Genomic DNA, 25,372 nt, shown 5'->3' with positions numbered 1-25,372 from the left:
ACCCTGAGGCAAATTAACTACAAGACTTATTGCCCCTTTAGTGACCGCGCATCACAATGTTTGCATATATTTGCATAATGCATAAAATAATGCCTGTTTGTTTTCATTTTGCATTGTGTTAGAAAAAAATGTTTGATATTTGAATTAATCATTTATCTGTTGTAGAATTTACCCATCACAGAATTTAGCTCATTGTTGACAAGCCAGAACACCGCAAAATCAGTGTAGCACCATTCACCGTTTTTTTCTACCTTCCATCTACCAGCACAAATGTTGCATACATTTCAGAGAAGGATAGGAGTTCAGGTACAATAAAGATACATGTACAATGGTGGCATTAAACACCCAGAAAACAGATGTTCTGGCATCAGATATTACACAGACGACCCACCCAGCTCAAAACCAACAAAGGGTCGCAGATTTGAGATTCTCCGCAATGGACTTAATTATGTCATTTGGGTTGACCTGACAGACTCATTTTTTTTCAAGTTCGTCTTACCTGGGACAGTACCAGGGTAATCTTTTCTATACCTCCTATCAAAATTTGGCAGTTTAAAACAAAATCTAAAATGAGACATGCACAGTATTTTCTTGGTCATATAGTTTTTATCCAACATGTGCTGCTTTCACTGGAAAATAGAATATATACTTTTATTGATACTTCTGCACAGCACACCTGAGTTAGCCTAATCCTTTTTTCACCCTTTTCTATGAAACTGCACCTCCTACCTCTCCCACAGTTGTATATCAATCACTTTTTAATGGGTTAGGATGGTCCGACTCGAACAAGTAAAAAAAAAATGAATGTACCGGGTATCATTTCAAAGTTTTAAGAACTTACGCTTTTATACTATAGTAGAAAAGAGAAAATTCATTTTGGCCTACGTTTTTGTGAGCTTTTTGGCTGGGCAGTCACATATATTTTAGGAAACTCTGGTAACAATTTTTTTAAAAGCAATTCTATGACCAAGTAGGTAATAAAATTCAAATACTTCCTCATAACGTACATCAACCACTTTATCAAAGCATAGGTCCTTTCAGAAAAGAAGCTCACATGAGACACTGTCTGCCCCCAAAAAAGTCTCTACACAACAAGTAAATTAATAATTGGTAAGTCACAAGACCCTTAAATGAAAAATACATCACAAAAGCAATCCACACTATCTTACGGAGAAAAAAACTTTCTCTCTGAAATTTATGTCCTCACATGTCCCGCGACGTTTCTTACCATGGGATTCTCGTATGCAAGTTGTATTGAATTTTTGTTGAGTGTGGGTGTGCTGAATTCTCTAAGTGGAACACTTCAGTTAATTGTCCACCTTCAGTGAAATCTCTTATAGTTTGAAAGAAATTTTATGAGCATGGACAGCGAAACAATTGTGCGTGTCAGTTTTCAAAGACAAACTTCCTTCTAGCCCCAGAAGTGAAATGAACTTTCCTTCCTTGATAAAATTGAGTGCTTTGTGAAAGAAAGTCCTGAACTCTCAAGGCCAAACTCATTGTGATGCACAAGGTACATATTGTAATTAAGTGAAACCAAAACCCAACGAGAAATGTGGATTGAGTGAGAGCAGCAACATTAGTCGAACACACCAGTGAAAGTTTGAGGAAAATTGGACAATCGATGGAAAAGTTATGAATTTATAACATTTTGGTGTTGGGACCGCTGGATGAGGAGACTACTTGAGGTTATGACGTATTTGTGGACAACAATATAAAGAAAATATAAAGGGAATTCAACAAAAATTAATTTTCATGACAATTACGCATTCCATCAACATGATACTGACATAATTATATTAAGGGGAGTAATTATTCCCCCTGCTTTCTGAAAGCGGTTAGTCAAATGCTCAAGATTTCATTATGCTAGAAAAGTGAATTTTTGTGCAATTCTCTTCATATTTTCTTTATATTGTTGTCCACACATGACGTCATAACCCCTAATTCGAACTGGAACAAAACATGCATGTGAGATTTGAGTGTAAATTATGAATACCATCGATCACACAGTGGTGTATTTGTCACCTGACCTTACACTCTTTTTGTTTCCTCCTTAAGGCTGATAAGGGCGTGCAAAGTGCTTTAATCCCAGAAATGCATAGGTGACCGTGCATCACAAAACCAACAAAAAGTCGCAAGCACTGACTTTGTGTTAGAACTGAAGAAAGGTGAAATGGGCCAACCCAGCCAATCTTAAGTTTGTCATAATAACATTTTCTGAAAGTAAAGTCTTCTTCTACATTATACTAAAGTTTGGGATCATAAAACAAACAGGAAATTGCATTTTTTTAGCAGATTTTCGTACACACCTTTTTTTAGAAAAGTGTGATAAGGTGTTTATCATGGGAGTCCTCTTTTCATTTCTTTAAAACTTTGGAAAGAATGATGCTATTGCTTTGAAATTTGGAATTATCTACAGAATGTGTTAATGAAGCATGCCCTATTTCAGCTTAATCTGATTTCATCCCTTCATTGTTGTTGCTCTGGTTATCAACATACAATGTACTGTTTTTTGTTCCATTCATCGCTCAGCTGGCAAGCTCAATGGTAAGAATCAAGCGCTTGAATAGACACTGTACTTCAGAGCCTCTTTTCTCAGTTCACACTTTCCAGAGTTTGTGCTTTCTTTGAAATATTAGGACAGGTTACGAGAGTCCATTTGAAGTGAGTTGTATCATTTTAAAGCTTAAAGTCTGCTCTTTCAGAATCCGCTTTAACGAAAAATCCACATCTGGCGACTTTTTGTTAATTTTTTGATGCACGGTCACATACGATTTTGTGAGTGAGAACAGTACCAATAGCAATACCACAGTATAATCTATATTTTGACAAATGAGACGGGTGCCAACAAATACCATTCAATATTATAATTCAAATGTGAATGCACCTAATGATTGAGAATTAAGAGGAAAAACTTGACGAAAAATGACGCAAGCGGCACGACTTTATGATGCATTTCGAACCACAAGCAGCAATTTGGCTTTAAGCAAACATACCACTGGTAGCAAAGAAACAGGAAATTTACGGGGGAAAAACGAACTGCTGTATCATGCTATTACAGATTGGCCTAGCTCTATCCCATTCTTGTTTTTACAGCTGTACGGGGAAACACACTTCCCACACCGGTTACCTGCGGGTCATATGATTTCGTACAATACCCCTGGCTACATAATAATCAGGGCTATTACACACCACACAACGTGTGATCGTTTTGTAGCTCTTTGCATTTTTAACTCAGTGAGGTCATCCTAAATTACGAATAATGCATGAAAAATACACCAAGTGATAGTTGCTTTCATTTGAATTGATTTTCAGCGTGGTTCAAGTTCATTCTCTCTTGCCACTCACAGCTACCACAGACTGTAAGCGAGAAAGATAAATTTGGGTTACTGTATGAATATTGATCTGCAATGTACACATTGTACAGCCCCTTTAAACTTGAATCTCGACAATGATGTACATTATAAGTTTTGACATTACAAATTCTTTTAGAAATTACGGTAAAGGCTTTAAATTCATTTGAAAATTCCAGAAAAGAATAATATATATATTGTGCAAAGGTTTTGACACAGAGCACTGAAAACATGTCATAAATCTATTGATAATTTTGGACATTTGGGGTTTCCATTTTTGGTATCATACAACAAGAATTATGCACTAAATGGCCTTAAAAATCCTGTACTGCTCTGCTTCTTTTTATTCAATATCTAAAAATAAGTGAACTGCCACAGATAGGCTATGTGTTAGCTACTGTAGTCTAACAATCCAGAACACTGACACTGCATAGACCTGGATGTGGTATTTTGCACTGGAAATTTTGCACAAAATACAAGAGATTTACATTGTTATTGAAATCACACTGTGGCTGTAGCGACAGGAGCCCTTGTTAGCTAGGTCTGGGTTACAGGGCTCTGTGCAAGAACTGTTATTATTGTTGCTGAAAATGACATTCACATCTTATAAACCAAACCTTCTTGGTCACAGGGAACTAAAATAAACCCAGGGTTCAAAATGAAAATAAAAGGAAATTCAGGGACTACAGTCACTCTTCACTGCTGAACTGTACTAAAGACCCACTAGGGATAGCACAGGGATTCATAGGTGACCCAATTCCTTCGCTGCTCACCCAAGTGCATTTGAAAACCACATACACCACTGGTCAGCGAAAACATGCATCGAAGCGTACACTCATCGATAAGAATATAGAGTCTACTCCAGTCAAGATTTTTTTCAGTTGTGTGTGGACTTTACAGAGAGAGCAGTAATAGAGCTGTACACAATTTGTTATGGGGATTCTTGAAACTGAACCAGACCAGCCTTCCCGCTCCATGAAGCCCCACAGTACCAGGGCCCTGTTTTATGACGAGTTAAAATTGATTATAAAGTTGATTTCTATCGTAAGTCTATGGCAGCCTGTGTGTTAAGGATATTCAAAATCGATTATATCTTTTGATAAAACAGGGCCCAGGTCTTTCAAAGACGAGTGTCAACATGTGCCGATTCATTACAAATGACATCTCCAGGGCCCCATTTCATAAAAAGTTGATATGATAGCAACTCTTGGTGAAATGGCAATTGCCATGGTAACTAAAAGAATCCACTTTTCAGATTGGCTGTTGCTATGAGAAGTTACCATTCCAGCAAGAGTTGCCATCCTAACATCTTTTATGAAATGGGGCCCAGATAAACTTGGGAGAAAGTGTGGAGGACGGGCCACAACAAAATACATCTGTCTGTAAGGAATGTCTCTAAGGAATGTTTCCATGGTGACAAGAGATAAAAACAGTGGCTTTCAGAAATCTTTATTTCCATATTTCTATTTGACAGTCTGTATCAGCCTTCACAGAGGTGGAAGGTTTGAAAATGCTTCATTATAATACCACAGGAATCCTCCCTTGGTATCAGTGAATTCATCATAACAAGTACCAGTATTACTATCTTTATACCAATATATACTCAAATCAAACTCAAACTTGAACTTCACTGATGTGCTAAATGTTGCTGCACTCAATCTGCATGTATATTGGGGTTTTACTGTCCTTTAATTAGCCACAGTGAAAATTGATGTGGCATTATACCAACTGGCTTGAAGTGGTAAAAAGGATGAGTAAAAGGGGGGTCACTTGAGCTGCATTCATAAAGCGACAAATTAATCCAACTTTTTTAACTATATTACCTCATTTCTCATTTGTCTGCAGGATTAGGAACTGACTGAACCAATATTGTATATCCTATTTTCTTATTTTAAAATGAAAGCGATGGCCAAGACAGGACCATTGCCTTCCAAAGCTAACAGTGACTCAACCATCTTTTCTAGCAACTAACTTCCGCGTTGCCCCAGACGCACAATCAATCGACCAGTCTCTAAACTTGGGCTATCACTTTTTCTTTTCTATTCTTTCATCTCTTACAACCCCATTACTCTCTCTTTCTGTTGACCATTGTTCAATCACGATAAACCTATCATATTTCAAAGATATGAAAGAGTCGAGCAGAAACATTCTCCCGCCTTCCAGGCATTAATATATGATCTGATTTCACTTTCTATTCATTCCCTGTCACTTTTATTTCTATCCTAAACTCACTCTCTCTCTCAACTCCTCTTCTCTTGTCTACACAGCCATGGACGCTGACAAAAAAAAATAGATGAATTCGTAATGCTGGTACTGATTCGGCATGTACATAAGTGGGCGCTGGTCCTACACGCAAACAGTGGGAAGTACCCGGTCTGTTTATCTCGGTTTCATTTTTCAGGCAAAAGCAGAGAGCGCTCCGCTTCCTGGTTTTGAGAGGGTTGACCGAGAGGCGACCAAAGTGCTGGCAAGGCTTGACTGGCTGAGAGCTTTTCCCGCCCTTTTTCTGGTCCAGCTCGTCGCGGTTACACAAGCTCAGCGATTGTATGCTAAACTACTAAACTACTACGCCTGTAAAATGTGAGTGAAATGTGCAATATCGTTCACCAAAATCATCATGAATATGATTCAAGTTCAGCAGTTACACAGAATTTATGAACCCCTCAACAGTTTTTTTTTTCTTTCTTTCAATGACCAAATGGTTTTTTGATTAGATTTCTTCCACATAATCTGTTCTTGTCATTTCCAGTTCTTTCAAGACTGTGAGCGATTCTAAAGCTAACTAGCCATGTGAGACTCAAACAAATTTTATTCAATTTGTCTGCTATCTCACACCCTAAAATCTTAACCTTGATTCAATGAAAACTTTATTCAGATAACATGCTCCTTCTGTCCATCATTAATAACAAATATTTTATAGCAGCAAATTTCCCTACATGTTCATTTTGTATCTTTCATCTTGCTGTTCTACACACACTTGCACACTCATGTGTTATAAAACGAATCAAGTTTCACAGTGGTTTCAACAACTATCCTTAACCCATTGAAGATGAATCCCCGAGAATATTCGGGCAAGTGTGTATGGGAAATATGTGTTGTACATAGCAAAATCAGCTAGTAAGTCCTCAACGGGTTAATGTGAATGTCTCACTTTTTGGGAACAACGAATTCCTGATCGATCTCAATTATATTCCATAAGGCAAAGATGGTTACGATGTGCCATTAGCAGGACTATTCACCTCACAATAGTATTTTCCTTCTGCCTGTGGACTGGATCCAGAAATCAAGTCCAGAGAGACAGCCTGTCCACTTTAATGTGACCAATAATATAATTACCAGAAGTCAGACACGTTTTTCATCACAAAAAAAAGAAGTTTTTAATGAACACCTGTAGTCTACGTTTAGCCTTCATTCATGTTACAAGACTGTTGCAGACTGCTACAAATGCATCACACAAGAAAACTAGGTACAGCTACAGTGTATGATGAGCAAAGGCCACATGATACCATATTAGGACATCAATCTGCATATAGTTACATTCATCTTGGACAGTTGAATAAAGGTCACATGTATTGTTCGGTGGAGTTGGAGGCATGTGTGACTTCATAAGACCATGCAAATGTGCGCATATGGTGGTGGACGGCGGCGAATCAAGCTTCGATAAAACCACCATGCGCGCAGTGATAAAGAGGCATCATATCAGAGCACACTCTTTCCTGTTCTCTCTTTGTCTTCCTGTGTAAGAAACCACACTACTTCCTTCTCCCATTTTTTTAATCTTTTTTTTTTTTTCTCTTGATCCAGGAAGCAAGCAAACATCAGGCAGGAAGACTACTCCCCTAGATTCCTCCCACCCACCACCAGAGGGCAGCAAATACATCCTCACTGCCATGGAGGCTATTCTGTTTTCACCCATCTCCCCACCTTCTAAGAAGATGTGCTTCAGATTTTCTGTCTCAAAACTCTAGCAAACTACATGAAATTCTAGTGCATATCATGCTCATGAATATTATCAGTATACTGTATATTACTTGTTATATATCATTACTAAATTCTGTCTGTTATACATTAAAGGCTTTCATATCAATAATCAGGCCACTGCTCAGAAGTCCCAGTAGAAAAAAAAATTTGTCAGTCAGTTAGTTTTTTAAAAATCAAACCACCATAATACCCACTAAAAAGATACCCAGGGTTCATGATCACACTATACACAAATCTGATTCTTAGTGACCTCTGACGTCATACGATGACGCACCTGCGAAAATTCAAGCCAGAATCCAGGCAATCACTTTACATGTACATACAATACAAAGCTGTACAAACTCAATGTACTGGTAAGCTGATTTCCAGAGCTACAATTTGTATCTTGGCCACACCTTGATACCTCATTCTGGCAGCCTTGGTTCTGGTCTATTTAGGTTTACCGTATAAGCTGTTATTTTCACATACAGATACATGTATTTTTTGCGAATGAGGAAGTGACGGACATTTTAGTGAGATGTGTTTTTGCGAATTTATTGTAAATGCGCTACTACCCTAGCGCGTGGCGACATCTTCGCGTGTTGTTGAATTCGCGTTGCAACTGTGATTCCCTATATTTGCGAAAATTAAACTCTCGCAAAAATAACAGCTATACAGTAATACATCCCTATTGACTCTCAACGTACTTCAGATTCACACTGTCAGTCATAGTACTACATTCTTGCGCTCTTTGACATTTCGCTGCTTTAAAGCCAATTCATTATTGACTGCTCAATCAGCAAACCATACACTGAACAGGTTATTTGAAACTTTTGCTCTTATCATCACTCAAAGGCCAACTGTATGAATGATAACCGTTGCATAAATTACATTACGGCATCTTGGGTTGACAGTCTCTCACACATAATTTATAGGGTTCAAAGCAAACACAAGGAAAAGTAGTAGAGGAGGCATTAGCTTTGTCACGCACAAACAAAATGGCACCATACAATATACGTTGTATGATTGACTCTATGCTGTACAACATATGCGGAGGATTACAGCGCTGGTGTACAATGTAGATGGCCCAACCCACTGTGCGCACACACAGGTACAGTACAGTCTGAACTTTGGACCAGGGATCCGGTAAAGTGAAAGTAATAGTATATGGTCCTATCCATCAGTCTATGGTGGCAGCTTTACTTTATATGACGAGCTGAGACAATGTACTCTGGGTTATAGATTTCAGTTTTGAATGCTCTTTAACCCTCTCAGCATCCCTATCCTGCAATCCCATTGATATTGGACGTAAACTTGCTGCCAAAAAGACTGAAGGATTAAAATGTAACTGTGGTGTGTATCCAGCATACAGCATCCTGACTATAAAAACTTGTATGAGAACTTAATGTTTTAACCCGTTAAGGACAAGTCCCAAGTATACTCGGGCGGATGTCTATATACGGGAAATATGTGTTGTAGCAAAATTAGCCTGTTTTCAACAGTTACTGCTTCATGTACATGTGTATTAAAACAACTTGACTTAAACTGCACAGCTGGGTGAAGTATGATATCAATTTTCATCAATCTTTAAGGATACAATACACACGTCCTTAATGGATCACGTTTCAGCATTATTTCTAGCATACATTCCACATCACTAAAATATATTCGTCTCTGTATAATAAGTAAAGGAGCAAATAATATGTGTTGGTGCTATTCAGACAAGGTAAAGCTAAGTGTATTTCTTTTTTTCAGACCCCTTTCATTCTTTTAACAAATTTCACCCAGGAAATCTCGTAGACTGAAAGGTCTTGCAGGTGAAATCTCAGGTAAAATGCCACCCGGGTGACTTTTCAGAACGTTTACCCTCGAACTTTCCCTGGTAAACTTCACAGAACCCCCGTGAACTCCTTTTTGGAGCACAAGATTTCCTGCGTGGCATTTTAACTGACCTACTGATATTGTGCCAATGCTCTCTCCATACAGGAACCCCATGTTTTGTGTTTTTGTAAATCTATGGTGATTGATATATTTAGGAGACATGGGGCTATTAATCATCTGAACAATGAACAAGAAATGAGAGCAAGAGATTATTAAGCAGAGGGGGGAAGGTTACGGTGTGAGCTTTCTTCAAGTTGTCTCCCTCTACAAATGAAATTTATACGATCGCAACTGCTGATCTATGATTTTAACACAGAAGTCGGCGAAAAAGGAACACTGGATCTTCAACCTGTCATCCAGTGCTTTCCGGGCAGCGATACTACCACCAGGCTATCCCTGGTTGCCGGCAGTGACACAATGAACTTGGCTTGGAAGAAATACCCAAGTTCCAAAATTCTGACACCGCTTAATGTTAAAGAGTTCAAGGTGGAAAAGGCAGTACTGAAAACAAGAGATTGTTAAGCAGAGGGGCCATGATGATTTTGAGTATTATTATACAGCATTATTAGAACATATCCTGTACCGAGCTGATTTTGTTTGTCTTTACTGAGCCTTAATTTTAATACCATAGTAACAAAATAAATACATGGCCATCAATTCTAAAGCTTTCTGTACAATCATATTATACAGAAAAATATATTTGCCTCTGTGGCTGCAATTTTCCTCACCACAAAAAGTTGCAGCCTCGTTTTCTTACTACCCTAGTTTTACATAGTCACATACTACATCTGGCTCCTTTGAATGATGTACATTGTATATTGCAGTCCTTGATTTTTAACATTCTCAGGAAAACAACCGTTTGTGCATAAATAATGCCAGCCATTACATACATTGTACACATGCTGTATATGTCAGTATATGCCAGACAGAAGGCAGACAAGAAGTCCATCCCATACCAAAACACTGTCCACCCCTAAATTTGCAATGAAACAGCCCACCCAGTGGGGCACCTTGGCATGTCTTAAAATAGCATCTCGTGCATATTCATGAGCGCTTCCAGCATGACTCATTGTGAATCAGGTAAGGGCACTGCGGATGATGCAGTGATGAGTGTACAAAGTGATTTGCTCCTGGGGGCTCCTCTGCGAAGAGAGGCAGCGGACCGGGGAATCATGTGACTGGAGGAATCGCCATGGAAACCGGCATCAGAGAGAAAGTGCATGTACTCATTTGCTTGCAATTCAACCCAGTTTCTACACTGTACAAAGGCTTCAAATTGGTCGATGGCAGACATGAAAAGGCACTAGTCGAATATTAGTATCAGCTGCAATGACCTTATGCATTACTAGTGACATATAAAACCACAAACTGGATTTCTTCCACTTCCTCGTTCCTTCTAGCCACTCAAGAGGATTTGAAAAAAAAAAAAAATGAAACTCATCATAAGAGTTTTACCACAAATATGATATCATTATTTCAAATGCAACTATGGTCTCATTTACCCAGCCAGGGCAGCCTATTCAGCATTTGCTCAGTTCTTTCAAGTGAAACTCTTGCTACAAGACATTAAAAAAAAAGATAATTTGCCCACTTGCCCTAACTAGTCCTTTCAGCAACAGTGCCAGACTTTAAAGAAGCAAGTGCCCATTTACTTTACTTGCCCAACTGTGAGATTTTAGATGCCCAGGGCAAGGAGGCACAGGGGCTTGTATTAACCTTCCTTATCAATGATGACAGTGACCCATGTTTTTTTTCCTGCATGTGTGATGAGAGACATTTGGCCTATTCACACACACACACACACACACACCTTACTGATTTTAAAATCATCAGTTTTTGAAATTCAGTGCCAAAACAGATTTAATTCTTGTGTGAACACATACAAACACACACACACACATACACACACACAAAAGAAATAATTACACTGACCATGGAGGTAGAAAAGTATTTTCTACCTCCATGCTCTGACTTGCATCGCAACACAGAAATCAGTCCATCTTGGTTTGTTTGTTTTGTTTTGTTTTGTTTTGACATCATCACAACAGTTTGCCCCGTGCAGTTGGGTTTGTGTGTGAGTGAATGGTAAGCCACAAAGACAGTTGACATAATCCCATGGTACAACTCATCCCACTATTAAAGCTTGGTGTATTAGGGTACTTGGGGTCATGCTATGGTCACTGACTAATAGTTTAAGATACTTTAACCCTAAAGGGGCCGGGCTTTTTTGGCTATGCTCAGACCGGGGGGGGCGGATTCCGCCCCCCCCCCCCCCCCCCCCTGAGATCTCGGCCATCGGTGGAGCGATCGCGATGAAATTTTGCATGCGTGAGACCCGCGTCATAATCTACAAGATTGTGTTATAAGATTTTTTGAAACAATTTCTAATTTTAATTAATTAATTAATTTTTGATCTGTAAATCTGTTTTAGCATATTCAACAATTGTACATCACAAAAACTTCCAAAACTCATTTCAATTCTTATGTATTTTATTGTTTTCAGAATTTCTTATGTATTTCTCTGTTTTTCAACTTTTGTTTTTTCTTTGTTTTTTCATTGGAAATTGTCACTGACCACTTTTCTACCATAATTAGCACAAAATTAATCAATGAAAGTGATTAACTGTAAAAATAATCAGGTTTTTATGCCTTTCATGACAGAGTACTGTTTTCCATAGGAAATGTACACAAAATCACAAAATTGTGCCCGTTTTGGAGCGACATTCCGTTACAAAAATGGGCGTGGCTTCGCAAAAGTATGCGCGGACGTTGCAAATTTGGTCTCAAAAGTTGCGCGAGACTTGAACGAAGAAAGTCAAGAAGCCTCGCGATGAGGCCTTCTCGCGTTACAGAATTATAGCGCGAAACGTCGAGGGGGGGGGATTCCGCCCCCCCCCCCCCCCCGGCCCTTTTAGGGTTAAAGGGCTACACTTGCAGAAGACAGGGTTTTTCATACATGTATGTATCAATCTGTTATTAAGGACGAGCTGATTTTGCCAGAAAACGCACTTCCCATAGACACTTGCCTGAGTATACTTGGACTCATCCTCAATGGGTTACCAGATGTGAGTGAAATTCATTTTTGTATAATGATGATTCTTGCGTGTGAATGGTCCTATTCAGGGCAAAACATCTTATCCTAGGACGTCAGCGCCAAGCAGGGGGTTTGATCCCCCCACCTTCTGTGTGGAAGTCCCGATACTAGTCCACTAAACCACACTATTCCCACAAAATGTCCAAAGTTCTCATGAGTGCCATAGAGTGACAATGAATTATGGAATCCCCACCTCCCTGGGAATACTATGTAGTACATGGTAGCAACATTGGTGCTGCACATATGTTTGCATATTATTACACCAGAACCTGTAAGGCACTAGAGTGAAATTCTCTGCAGCTTTGAGTTGTCTTCTAAAATCTGGTAGCGTGGGGATACACAAGTTATGTTCAGACGACAAGCCTTAACCTCGAGGTGAAACCTCAAGGTTAAGCTTGTAGTTAGAGGCCATGTAGACGCATAGCTCGTAGTTAGCTAACCTCGAGGTTAGCTCGATGTTAAGAGCCACAAGATATCTTATGGTTAGCGCTCTAACCACGAGCTGCGGGGGGGGGGGTCCTACTTGTAGTTAAGCACCATGTGGACACAAAAATCAACGTACTCAAAGGGGCAGGAGCTTAACCTCAAGGTTTCCTAACCTCGAGTTTAAGATTCGTCCGTGTGGACGCACGTTGTAGTTAGGGGGCAAGAGCTTAACCCCGAGATTTCCTAACCTCGAGGTTAATGCCTGTCAGTCTGAACGTAACTACAGGGTGGTACAACTGAATCAATCTTTCTTCGCTGCCAAACAGGTTAAATTCCGAAAACCACAAATAGCAACCGTCACCTAATACTATGCATTTTGCACTAACCAATTCTGTTTTCTTTTTGAATGGGCGAAAGATATAAATCTCAATCTAATTGGTATCGAGACAAAATTTGTGAAACATTAGCAATAGCATAAAGATCCTAGAAAGTCTTGATAATCTCAGCACCAATCACATTTCATATCAAGATTTGACTACAAGTAAAGAATGTATCCAATTTCAGCTCATATACTACCAGCAAATTTGGCTGTGGGACATGAGTGAATTCTGTGAATTTCCTTCCCCTTATTTTCTGAGAGCACTTAAAGGAATTAGTCTCAACGGAATCTCCAGAAGGTGCACGCTCTGCCTTCCAAGTTGTGAATGCGTGTATAGAGATTATGCATCCATATTATGGCACACATAATCTACTTGTTGTAAATGAAAAAAAAAAAAAAATCATCATGGTACATTGGTAAATTGCGTATATCACACTATTTTGGCTCTTGCAATTACTAAAACCGGCAAAGGTATCGTCACAATTTTCAATTACAAAGCACAAATTCAAGAACTTTCAAGTATGTTTTTGATGTGCCCAACGCAAAAATTTAATCAAAGGAAAATATTGATGTTTACAGTACTTATTTGAATGTACCACAGCATTATTTCATAGCTAGACATGAAACATTTGTGTGTAAAATAAAAAAAGCTTGATCAAAGTGGTGATGGATAGTAGAGATAATGGTAAAGGTGCCAAAACTTCAATGAGACTACTTGGAAATGAGACCTTTGTCCCACTTTACGAGACTGAAAGAGGTCAGAAATTGAGGCACCACTTCTGAAATTCAATACATAATGGACCTTCACTGCATATAATGTAGACAAGAACTCTAGCAGTGCATTTCAATTTTGCCAAATCTTGGCTCTCGCAAAATTCGTAAAATTAAAGTGCACATGAACACAACTGGTTTCACAGTATCTGGGACATGACCAGTTGAATCAACAAGCTCTTTTGAAAATGAAATGGTTTGATGTAACATAGCATGTATAATCGCAAATCCCACAATGGAAATGGAGCTAAGTTGGGTCACTTTCTAATCTCTGCCCATGCAACACACCAAAGTCTGAAGATATCATAGAGCACGCCTGCACAAGAAAACTCTCAACATCTTCACCAAATGCAGAGCCCAAACGGATTCGCCACAAAAACAGACAACTTCCCTCGATTGCACCAACAAGCCCGTAGAGCAACCAATCAGGGAAGCCCACATGAAATTGACCCGAGGGCCCTTCAGCCAATCAGAAGCACACAAGTAGTCCTTCCTTGGACTCTGCACACAAGGTCAACTGCGTGATAGGCCGACATCCTGAGCACTCCAATAATCAATGTACAGCACATGGAGGCCAACACAGCTTTGTATGATGGGCCCACATGTACACTCAGAATGTACACATCTACTTCCTCAAAGAAACCTACATTAATTTTACAAGTCTCAATCTGCACATAATGTAAATGTCAGATTTTCAATCTCTTACCACATCTACAATCAAAATTGTTTCAGCTACAAGTCTTCTTTGCCACAAATTTCAAACATTTTGATGTCCCATTTCAGAGCAGACTGTATCTTTTTAAATAGAAATGTTACTTTTTATTCCCAGTTAATTTTCTTTACACTGTAAAATACAACACTCAAGTTTAAGCACTCATTTGGTATCATGTTATACTGTGCGCAGTCTTCCCGTGCCTGACCTTGTACAGTGTAGGTTTGCATGGTAGAGAAAGGATCGATAAAACACAGCAACTGGGCACATCATGTGAAGAGGCCTGAAGATATTTCTTGGAAAGTTTTCATGTAATGGTTTCCTGGAAAATCTTCATGTAATAGTTTTTTGGAAGGTGTTCATGTATTGATTCATTGGGAAAGTCTTAACAGTTTTTTGGTAAGTTTTCATGTAATAGTTCCTGGGAATGTTTCATGTAATTTGGTTTCTTGGAAAGTATTCATGTAGTAGTTTCTTGGATACTCTTCATGTAACAGTTTCTTGAAAAGTTTTGAATGTAATAGCCTTTTAGAAAGTTTTTATGGTACAGTACTTGGAAACTCTTCAGGTATTAGTTTTTTATGCTTCTTTTGAGAGGTAAAACTACATAGTAGGGTCCTACATGTTCAAGTTGAAATTGATGAAAAAATGTGATTAAGCACATGGAAAAATAAAGAATGTTTCATTAAATTGGTCAAAAAATATGCAAGACATTCAAAGTAACATGGAAAAGGTGAAAATGTCATTAAAATTGGTTGAAATTTCATGAGAAATCACTTGAATTTCATACTTTTTCTATTCAAATGAATAAGAAACTGGATCATGTGATATACCTTGTACAACTGTATCATTCGTTCAGTCTCCCATACGATTCAATAATGAAAACATTCCATTATTTTTCATAAAGCTACTTCATGTAAAGACACACAAAACACAGCTCTTAAAAACAAATGAATTTCTTTAAATTTTTAATTCTTTTTTTTGACATAGAAATTTTCTGAAGCTTTGTTTGTATCCTTGAACATTTATTGCTGTAATGAGAACAATCAAGATATGGTATCAAATGGGAAATTTTTGATAAGCACATGAGAAAGTCCAATGACTGAACAGGGATGGGCAAATATAAAACACAAATCTAACATTTACTCTTGACAAAAGTTGACATGACTGTACTAAAATTTTAAAACAACATTTTGTGAATAACAATACACTTGTATGGTGGGATGCAGGCAAGATATAGAACAAAATGAAACACTATTCAAGGATAGGATACATGTAAAAGTACAAACACACAGCCTTTGTTAAAAAGGCTTTTGCACACATACACACAATATGTATGCACACACTCACAAGGCCGCTAAAAAGTCTTTTTGCAAGACTACACAATTCCCTCCTTCAAACTCACAGCCTGCACTCTTCCACAATAGACAGTCCCAGATTTCACAAGATGGCGCAATACACTCTCTGCCTAGTGCATAGATTGCAGACCCTATTCACTACACTGCACAGAATGTCTGCCAGCATTATGTGTTTAATATTAAATGGGTTAGTCAAATACCGGTCAGTTATTGGCTAAACACAATCATGTGATGGAGGCACATTGGTTATGTTCGCCCATGGGCAGAACATTTCTGTAATGTTCTCCCATGGGAAAACATTTTCATGTAACAAATGACAAACGATACCAAACGATTGAATGATCATATTTTTCACGCAATCGATAGGATAAATTTGCCTATTCCATACAATGTGAAAAAGGAGATGACCGATTATTGATGGTATTTGATGAACCCATATAATATAACAGATAATGACTTTTGATGTCGGGAACATGTGCCAAACGTTCCACTCTCAGGGTTTGAATTGCTATTTCGGGAGGCTATGAGTCCCTCGACTTCATCTTTGGACTTATAACCTCCCTCAATATCACTTCAAACCCTTCGGGTGGAACATTCGGTATGTTCCCTCCCCCGCCAGTCATCATCTATAATGTTTGATTGTCCCTTTGGCTTTAGACAAACTTGATAACATTCTGTCCTTGCATTAATTCACTGCTTGCCTTTTACATAATGGGCAAATTCTTCTTTTTTTCTCCTCAAACTAATATGAGCAGAAGTTGATGTTCCAACAACTGTAATCCTTTTTAATGTAACAATCCTTTATATACTATCCTTGCAAGGCCACTGACATTACGTATTAAAGGGATTTATAGACGTTCAGATGCGCAATGGACACGATGGAATGCTGATTTGTTATCGAGTTCTACACCGAGTACCGGTACCGTAGTTCAAAATGATGCTCTGACCGTTGTTTTGTAAATACGTCTCTTCCTTAGACCCCGTTTACAGTGCGAGCCCAGCCCCGCTTCAGTGTAAACGCGCAAAAGGCCAAATGCGAGGCCAAAATTGGCCTCGCATTTGGCCTCGCTCTGGAGGTGGTCTCGGCCTCTTCTTGGTGTAAACGCAACCTGGGCCAAATGCCAATTTTAGTCTGCCTTCCAGACCCTCTGCCCGTACTATTTCGCTATTCACGATATTAACCCCCTGACCGTGGAAAACTAGTATAGTTTAAGGTGGTTTTGTCCTGCAAAGGATTTTTCCTTCGGCAAAGGCCTTTGCCCGAACGGCGACTTCGTCGCCACGGAATCCAGTTGGCAAAGGGTCTGAAAACCAGGCTATACCAAATTGCGTTTGTTTACAAGCAGAGCGCCACTACGACAAAATATAGAAAGGTTTGAATTAAAAGCGCGGCCGAGCCCAGCAGTGTAAACGGACAAAATTGCGAGGCTCGGCCGTGCAATTGAGGCCGGGCTGTAAATGGGGTCCAAGTTACAAAGGTAGGGTTCAGACGTATAAATTTATCGTATAGCTTTACCTTTTGGTACAGCTACATATTTTCTTTTTTTTTTTTTGCGTCTCAACACCCTTGTTTACGAAAACAACTTGTGAATGCAATCTGAAAGGCCCTTGCAAAACCATTTTGATAGTGGGTACTGGGTATCAATATGTGTTTCAAACATGGCATGATGATAAATGCAGCCAGAGCCAATTTACACCATAATCAATCTGACTTCAATGAATGAATCAAAATAAGACGAACAGAATAAAAGGAGCTTCATCTGAAGAGGATGCATCTTATAAACCTGTTGAGGACGGTTTCATATTGTACAACACACATTTCCCATAGACAACTGCCCGAGTATACTCGGGACTTGTCCTCAACAGGTTTACGGGGATGGCATAGTTTTGGTTGAGAAGGAAATTCAGATTTTAACTTTTGAGAGGTAATTAGGAACCATTCTGGACTCCCGAATTTACCTACACAAGGATTACTGAATCCAGCATAACAGTAGGGTCTCAATAACTGCATGGAGCTACATGTAGTTTATTCTTTGTTTTTCTCGAGAGCTAGTCATAGCTTGTACAGGCACATGTATAGTGATTAGTGTGTTGCTCTGTGTGTGTGTGTGTGACATGCTGGTTACATAAATTTTGTATACAAGTGCATGGTATGTGCCTACTTGTGCCAGTGATATGGCGAATTAATCCCAAACTGCATGTTTAACAAGCTTTCTCTTGACTTTCAGCACCTCAAAGTTTCTTCAAAATTCATATTATACTAAATTTAGGCTTTTGGCGGAAAACTATGGAAGTAGATCAGGATAACTTGGAGAATTCCTATCCATTTATTAGGAATGCCTGTACAGTATCTGTTTAACCAGGAAAGCTAACACATGTCAGGAATTGTATTTCAGTTTTTAAGTCGATTAAGCAAAGTGACCAATTTTAAAGCAGAGAGTACTGCACTTGTGTGTGTTGTGTAGGTTACAGAAGAAATTCATCACCAGTACCACACAGACTTTCCACTGTAAGTCTAACAGTACCAGCAACCCCGACACGTTCGTGTCGGGGTCGCAGGGCAACCCTATCCCTTTAGATGTACATTGCATCTCCTGATATGGCATAGTACTAGCGGGACCAGCGACAAAAATATAGGGTTTTGTACAAAAATTTGTAGGATATATTTCAGATTACATACAACACAAATCCAATTTACAGAGGAACTAATCTCCAATAAACTCTGATATAAGAGTGCAGCAAAATATTTCGTCTGAGCTTTTAGTCCCTGCGCACTACGTATCGTCGTACAGCTTACAATGTATCCGCAGAGCACTTCAACAAACTGCACACATGTTGTAAGGGCTCTGTTACTGGTTACCGCGCCCTGCGGTTACTGTGAGTCCAGCTCCTACAAAGTAATTCAAGGTTTCACAAAAGTTCACGGGAAATGCTCTGAATACGGCAAGAGTAAGACATTGAAAAGTATCTTTATCTCATCTTGCACGAGATAAACACTGAAGACCACTCATCACTTAATCGTCAGACTTCTTAAAAAAAGAGATGATATCTTACAATACAAATGATAATTTTGATCGGGTCCATTATGAACACTACAATGTAAATGGCATGTTTGTTTTTGCAACCCCCCCAGACAGAGCCATCATGCTGTTGGCAAAAAAAAAAAAAAAAAAAAAAAAAAAAAAGCATGTTGGAGGAAGAATTAGTGACGAATGGCCAGCAATGGATTGGATGGGTGCATTAATATCTAAAATTTTGAATACAACAAATAAATTCAGGTCTAAATATTATCATAAGATATCATAAGACTATGATACTATGTAAGTATAGTAGAGGTATGAATTTTCTTCAATTTGTCTCCCTCTACAAATGAAATTTGTAAGATCGTAACTGCTGATCTGTCCGGAAAGCAGTAGGCCTAGATGAAAGGTTCCAGTCCTGAGGATCCTTTTTGTGACATGTTTGTTAAATTAAAGATCAGCAGCTGTGATCTTAATACCATTTCATTTCTAGAGGGAGACAAAATGAAGAAAATTAACACCTCAACCTCCATCCGTCTGCTAATAGACCCTAGAGTAGGGGCACCAGTTTGCTGCAGGGGTCCAGTTTGCGGCACCCCTAGGAATATGTAACCATATCTTCAAAAGTAGAAGGGTATTTTTTTTTCTAAATTGTTTTATTTGAAGAGCAACTGAAGAGCTTTCTTTTGATACCAGAATCATGAAATAACTCGGATGATGGCCTTCATAATTCTAATCTAAACAGTCTGTGTCACGCTGTTTTTAAAAGAGTATGACTTGCTTTTCACAAAACGTTAAGATTTTGTTCTGTTGCTCGGCAACCACCATCAACCCTTGTTTGTATCTTTATACAAAATCTTACTATGAAGTATGAATAGAGGCCTGGCATGGTAAGGATTCCTCATGTAACTGTGTTAAATATTCTAAACTTCATTTCCTTTGTCAGTTTTGACCAAAATGTCGGGGATGGGTCTGGTTTGCAGCGCCCCTATGGGATATACACACATAGCGCTATTTTACATGTCAAAATGGGTGGAAATTGATGAAATACATGCGATCTTGAAAAACTATGATATCGTGAAGGATCGAGATAATGAATCCAAATAAAGTGTAACAAGCTGAAAACTAGTTGGACCATCAAAAAATATTTGGTTTTTGCAAAATTTTAATGTTTGAAGAAATCTGGGGACATTTTTGTGTGGGGTGCTGCAAACTGGACCCCCTGCCGCAAACCGGGTCCTCTTGGAAACCGGGTCCTCTTGGTGGTTGCAAATTTTCTGCATAAAATTGATTATTATGACTAGGGTAATTGTCCACCATACAAAATTGTGATGTAGTGTCAAGAGGCCTTTGGTACCTCTTCCAATAAAAAAAAAAAAAAATATTTAATTTCTGTTGCCCGTTTTACCAGAATACTACCAAATACCCTTGAAAAGGCCCTAACCTGCCGCAAACTGGGTCCGCTACTCAGACTAAATACTATAGATTTATTCTTTTGCTTTCATTAGTTTAGAAATTACTTCATCTGGAAATATAGAACTAATTTAGACTTCTAGACTAAAATCTAGATCATGATGTCAGGGGTGCCTGATGTTAGTTCCAGTTTTAGCTACGAGTAATGACACTGTTTCTTTTGACTTTGACTTTGTTGTGTCCTGACTCCTAACGTTAGTCCTAACTGTGTAAATGTGAGGAACAACCCTATTCTATTGCTGATGAAGGGTGTAAATTTTAATAATATTATTGGCGAATTACCTACCAAATTGCACGCAAACACAGTCTGGAGATATATGTTTCAAGTGCAAAATATGAGACAATTCTTGCTTTACATGATTTCTTCATAACGATTGTGAAGAATGAGGGAAGTGAAGGTCGAACACAGTGCATCGCGACCATCGGACAGCTGTGACATTGTGAACGGCCACCGGCCCGTACGTTCGGGACTGTCGCTCCGCAGCATCACTGTATCTCTGCTGCATTTATGTGCATATTCGTACATACGGTAATTTTTTGCGAACCAAGATGGCAGCGCCCATGTCTACACACGCTGTACGTTTTTTGCACGGTAGTATTACACTACCCAAGAGGCCTGATTACTTACTCCTAACACTTAAATGACATATAACTACCATCTCACCTCGATCGAACTTCTTCCCTTCTGGATCGATGTCTTTCACGTCAAAAATGTCTTCAAATAACACGCCTGCCATTGTGCCTTGTCACTCAGATTTCGTCTTTCGAGCGATCATTGCATGTGCGTCACATCTATATTGTCGAGTGACAGTAGATGGCGCCATTTAGTAAAGAGTTACTGTGTAAATCTTTATTCAGACTGGTGACTGAATCATGTCAAATGTGTACAATTTATGTATGTTTTATCTATATTTTGCACACAACCTTTTGTTGTCCGTTAAACAGTGTATTATAGTCATATTTTGTGTCATTACAATGTAACAATTTCATTTGATTGGTCTGAATAAAGGCTATAAAAAGCGTCCAAAAAAAAAAAAAAAGATTTAGATGCCAAAGAGATTTTTCTCCTCTCCACCACTTCTTCTATTCTTCTTCTTGTTAGTACTCAGCCTCCTTCAATAAGCTGAAGATTCGTGCAGATTGTGTTATTATGATACAATTTATTCACCGCTTACTGGGGAAGCGCTCTTTGAATATGCCGTATTTTATAATTTTTCAAGAGTTAAAGGACAAGTTCACCTTCATAGACATGTGGGTTGAGTGAATGCAGCAATATTAGTAAAACACTTCTGTGAAAGTTTGAGGAAAAAAGGACAATCCGTTCAAAAGTTATGAATTTTTGAAGTTTCTGCTCAGTCACGGCTGGATAAAAAGACTACTATAGCTTGTGATGTCACATGAGTACAACGATATAAAGAAAATTCAACATATTTCCATTTTTCTCTTATAAAGGAACACTCGACTTCTCTCTTTCAGAAGGCAGGGAGAATAATATTACCCTTAACATACATCAGTAGCAAGTCGAAGAAATGTGCACTTTATTCAAAAAGTAAAGTTTTGTGAAATTCTCTTTTTATTTTCCTTGTATAGTTGTACGCATGTGACATCATACACTGTAGTAGTCTTCTCTTCCAGCATTGACTGCGCAGATACTTAAAATATTCGTAACTTTTGAACGGATTGTCCGATTTTCCTCAAACTTTCATTGATATATTCTTCTAATATTGCTGCATTCTCTCAATCCTTATGTATATGAAGGTGGACTTGTCCTTTAACACTGCTGGTGATGGAGTACCCACATTAAGGGTAAAAATAAAAATGAAATCAAATAAATCAAATAAAGAATGAATAAAATTAATGTACAAAACTTACATGGTCAAATGTGCGCATCATCTACTATAATCATCAACTTTTAAAGAAGGCCTAGTATCATTTTATTTCGATTTGTGCACTATGAGAACACACATGACTTTATACTTTATTTTTTTTTTTCTAAATTGTTCTAGCAAGCAAATTCGGGGGTGGCCCAATTCACCCCGTTAAGATTTTTTCTTTAATCAATAATAACACAAAATAATATGAGACTTGTAGGAATATGAAGTAACAATCCATCAATCCATCAGGTGGCAGTAGTCTTTGGGTCCGAAACTAGTGCCCCATTCTGAATATCAGAAAAGTTATGGGAGAAAAGTCATCAAATCACATTTTTTTTTCTCCCACTTCACCCACTTTCCCCTAAACTAATCGATACTACTCCGTCTTCTTAGTCAAGCACACTGCTTAGATGAAAGTGCCCTCCATTATTAGGGTTTGATTGCATAACGAATTAATTCCATTTTTGTCAAAGTTTGAGATTATCATTTGATATTAAAGCTGCTAAGAAGCAACGGGAATTATAAGAAATAAGTTGTTGGAAAATTGCAGTCATAACTTCAAGATTACTCCTTGTTATGTCACAAGCGAGGAATCAGTGCAACGGTTCCATTTTGTATTTTTATGATGGCCTTATATCAAACAATATAATACTCCTTATTATTGCTGCAATCACACCATGGCGCTCATCTCGTTTTGCCGTCAAAATATTCACTAGGTGATTCTCGATTATGTTAGTCGAGCTTTAGATCTGCCGCGACGCAAACTATCGACGACACCTTCTCGCCGGTTGGACAAAGGAAACAATACTGTCTCGTGCATGTGCCATAATGTTATATACACCATTACGATTACGACTTCGTGGCGGAGGCATAAAAAAAATGCTATAAAACTGATTGTTTATTTTGATAGGAAGCCAGTGACAAATTGTCGAAATTTAATTAATCAATTATTGTTCAAGTTGGCTTCTATGCATATGTCTGAGCAAAAGATGAATAAATATTATGTGATGGGTGATGATTAATATTGTGCTGATTCATTAGAATTGACACTTTGCTCTCACGCTCCCTTTGACAATAAGTTCGTAGGCCATTCTGTTTATTTATCAGTCTTACTTCTGCATTAATAATGATAAAGAATAAGAAGTGTGATAATGTGTCATTATCTTCCAGGATAGCCTCTTCACTGCTCTAGACTACCCCAGCGTTGCCAAGCAACCGTTTTACCTGCATCGAGTGCCGTCGTTGGTAAAAACATTTTGTCCAAGGAGGTAAACACTTGGCAAGTCTCAAACTGGAGAGAAGGGTACCGTCCTTGGCTCCGTACCGATACGACGTCTCGAATCATTCACTTTATGCAACAGCGCCCCCGTGTGGTAGTACGATGTTTTGATAGTAAGGAAACCAAAAAACCCAATGAGAAATGTGGATAGAGTGAAAGCAGCAAGATTATAGTACAACACATCAGTGAAAGTTTGAGGAAATCGGACAATTGATGCAAAAGTTATGTATTTCGAACGTTTTGGTGTCGGAACCACTGGATAAGGAGACTACTATTTATAGAGTTTATGACATCATGAAGTGTGGACAACAAGAAAAAGGAAATACAAAGAAAATTTAGTATGCTTGCACTTTTCTTGCGTAATGAAAGGATATTTGACCAACCGCTTTCAGAAAGCAGGGGGAATTCTACTTCGTACAGCCTAATTTATTCGGAATCATGTCTGGGTTGTACACCTGCCACCGATCAGAGAACGCCACACATTCAAAGTATTGTGTCCTTATTCAGATGCAAATGAGTACATGTTCATGTAGTGTGTATAAGTAGCCTGCTCACATCCGTACACGTCAGTGTACATTTTGTGGCCGACCAGAAGAACTACTAGAGATGGAAGACCTGCAAGGCGATATTGAGCGGCTGCTCAACGAACCAAGCTCTCCAATACCGGGCAACATGCAGCTGGCGAACGACAACCCAGGCGGCAAGCTGAGAGGTCCCAAGGGCCGAAGCAAGAAGACGCCACGCCCACAGGCAGGGGCGCATCCCCCCGAAGCATCCGCTGTAACTACAGCGGCAGGCGCTATCCCTGCCCCATCCCTTTCAGCAGGCGTGATCCCTGCTGGCTCCCTGGCGGGCGCGATCCCCGCCCAGATGACGGCACCAGCGGCGTTGGGCGCACCCCCCAACGAGTCCTGCTCCACGTCTCGCTTCTCGGAACTCGCTACTGCCGTCTCCACACTGCAGTCCACGGTCATGTCCTTGCTGGACACCCAAGCCCCTCCAGCTCCGCAAGAGCAACCACCCCGTGACGACGATATCGACATGGAAATTGAAGAGCTGGTTCAGCAGGACAGCGGAGTTCTCGGCGAGTTCTCTGATATGGTGGAACACCAGAGCGAACCCGTGGGAGCAGCAGTAAGCGACAAGCTCGCTAACATTGTGAACAAGCTCATTCGGCTGAAACTTAAAGAACCCACTCTGAAATCTAAGCAGGAGTCATATCCAAGGCCTGCCAACTGCGAGGCCGTTGCCACTTGCAGGGTTAACCCAGAAGTATGGCACGTACTAAAAACCGAAACACGAGTGACAGATTCGAAGCTACAAAAGGTGCAGACCCTTTTTTTGACGGCAACGACGCCCCTTGCGCGAGCAGCGGATGAGCTGCTATCGCAAAATACAACCCCATCCTCCCGGGCGGCCAAACTCATTCTCGTACCCGCAACGGAGGAACGACGGTCCCTCCTCTTCGAGTTTTCGACCCAGGCAGCACCCAAACTTCAGCGGCCGACGGGCGCCGACATATCGCGGCCGTCCATCCAGAGACAGGAGCTTCAGGCAGGCGTATAGGAGCGCCTACCCGAGGAGACACCCCGGGCACCCCGGACCATACGATCCGAAATTGCCTTCAAAGACTTCGACTCCCCCGGTTGTGGGAGGTAGGCTGGCTCAATTTGCGGATAGTTGGAAGCTGGTTACGTCTGACCAGTGGGTCTTAGACGCTATACAACACCACCATATTGAATTTGACCATTTGCCTTTTCAAAAAATTTGTTCCAAACGAAATAAGTTTTTC

General features: G+C 39.4%; 2 protein-coding genes across 2 annotated transcripts in view; one reads left to right on the top strand and one right to left on the bottom strand.

The window, feature by feature from the left end:
• The window catches only part of LOC140229427 (DNA-directed RNA polymerases I, II, and III subunit RPABC3-like), an 89,499-nt gene extending 68,282 nt beyond the window's left edge, over positions 1-21,217 (bottom strand). The window contains exon 1 of the mRNA XM_072309674.1: positions 21,092-21,217. Coding sequence (XP_072165775.1) covers positions 21,092-21,164 — 73 coding nt within the window. The 5' untranslated portion in view covers positions 21,165-21,217. The remainder of the gene's footprint in view (positions 1-21,091) is intronic.
• Positions 21,218-24,450: 3,233 nt separating this feature from the next.
• On the top strand, positions 24,451-25,146 carry LOC140229526 (uncharacterized). The gene has a single exon (XM_072309774.1). The coding sequence runs from the start codon at positions 24,451-24,453 to the stop codon at positions 25,144-25,146; it is 696 nt and encodes a 231-aa protein (XP_072165875.1).
• Positions 25,147-25,372: the final 226 nt, after the last annotated feature.

Source organism: Diadema setosum, chromosome 6, assembly GCF_964275005.1.
Source record: "Diadema setosum chromosome 6, eeDiaSeto1, whole genome shotgun sequence".
NCBI lineage: Eukaryota > Metazoa > Echinodermata > Echinoidea > Diadematoida > Diadematidae > Diadema > Diadema setosum.
Note: the sequence above shows the minus strand (reverse complement) of the source record. Positions and strands in the feature narration are given on the sequence as shown.

Excerpts from the sequence above, each read along its gene's own strand:
- LOC140229526 (XM_072309774.1), top strand. The coding sequence starts at position 24,451 with ATGACGGCACCAGCGGCGTTGGGCGCACCCCCCAACGAGTCCTGCTCC.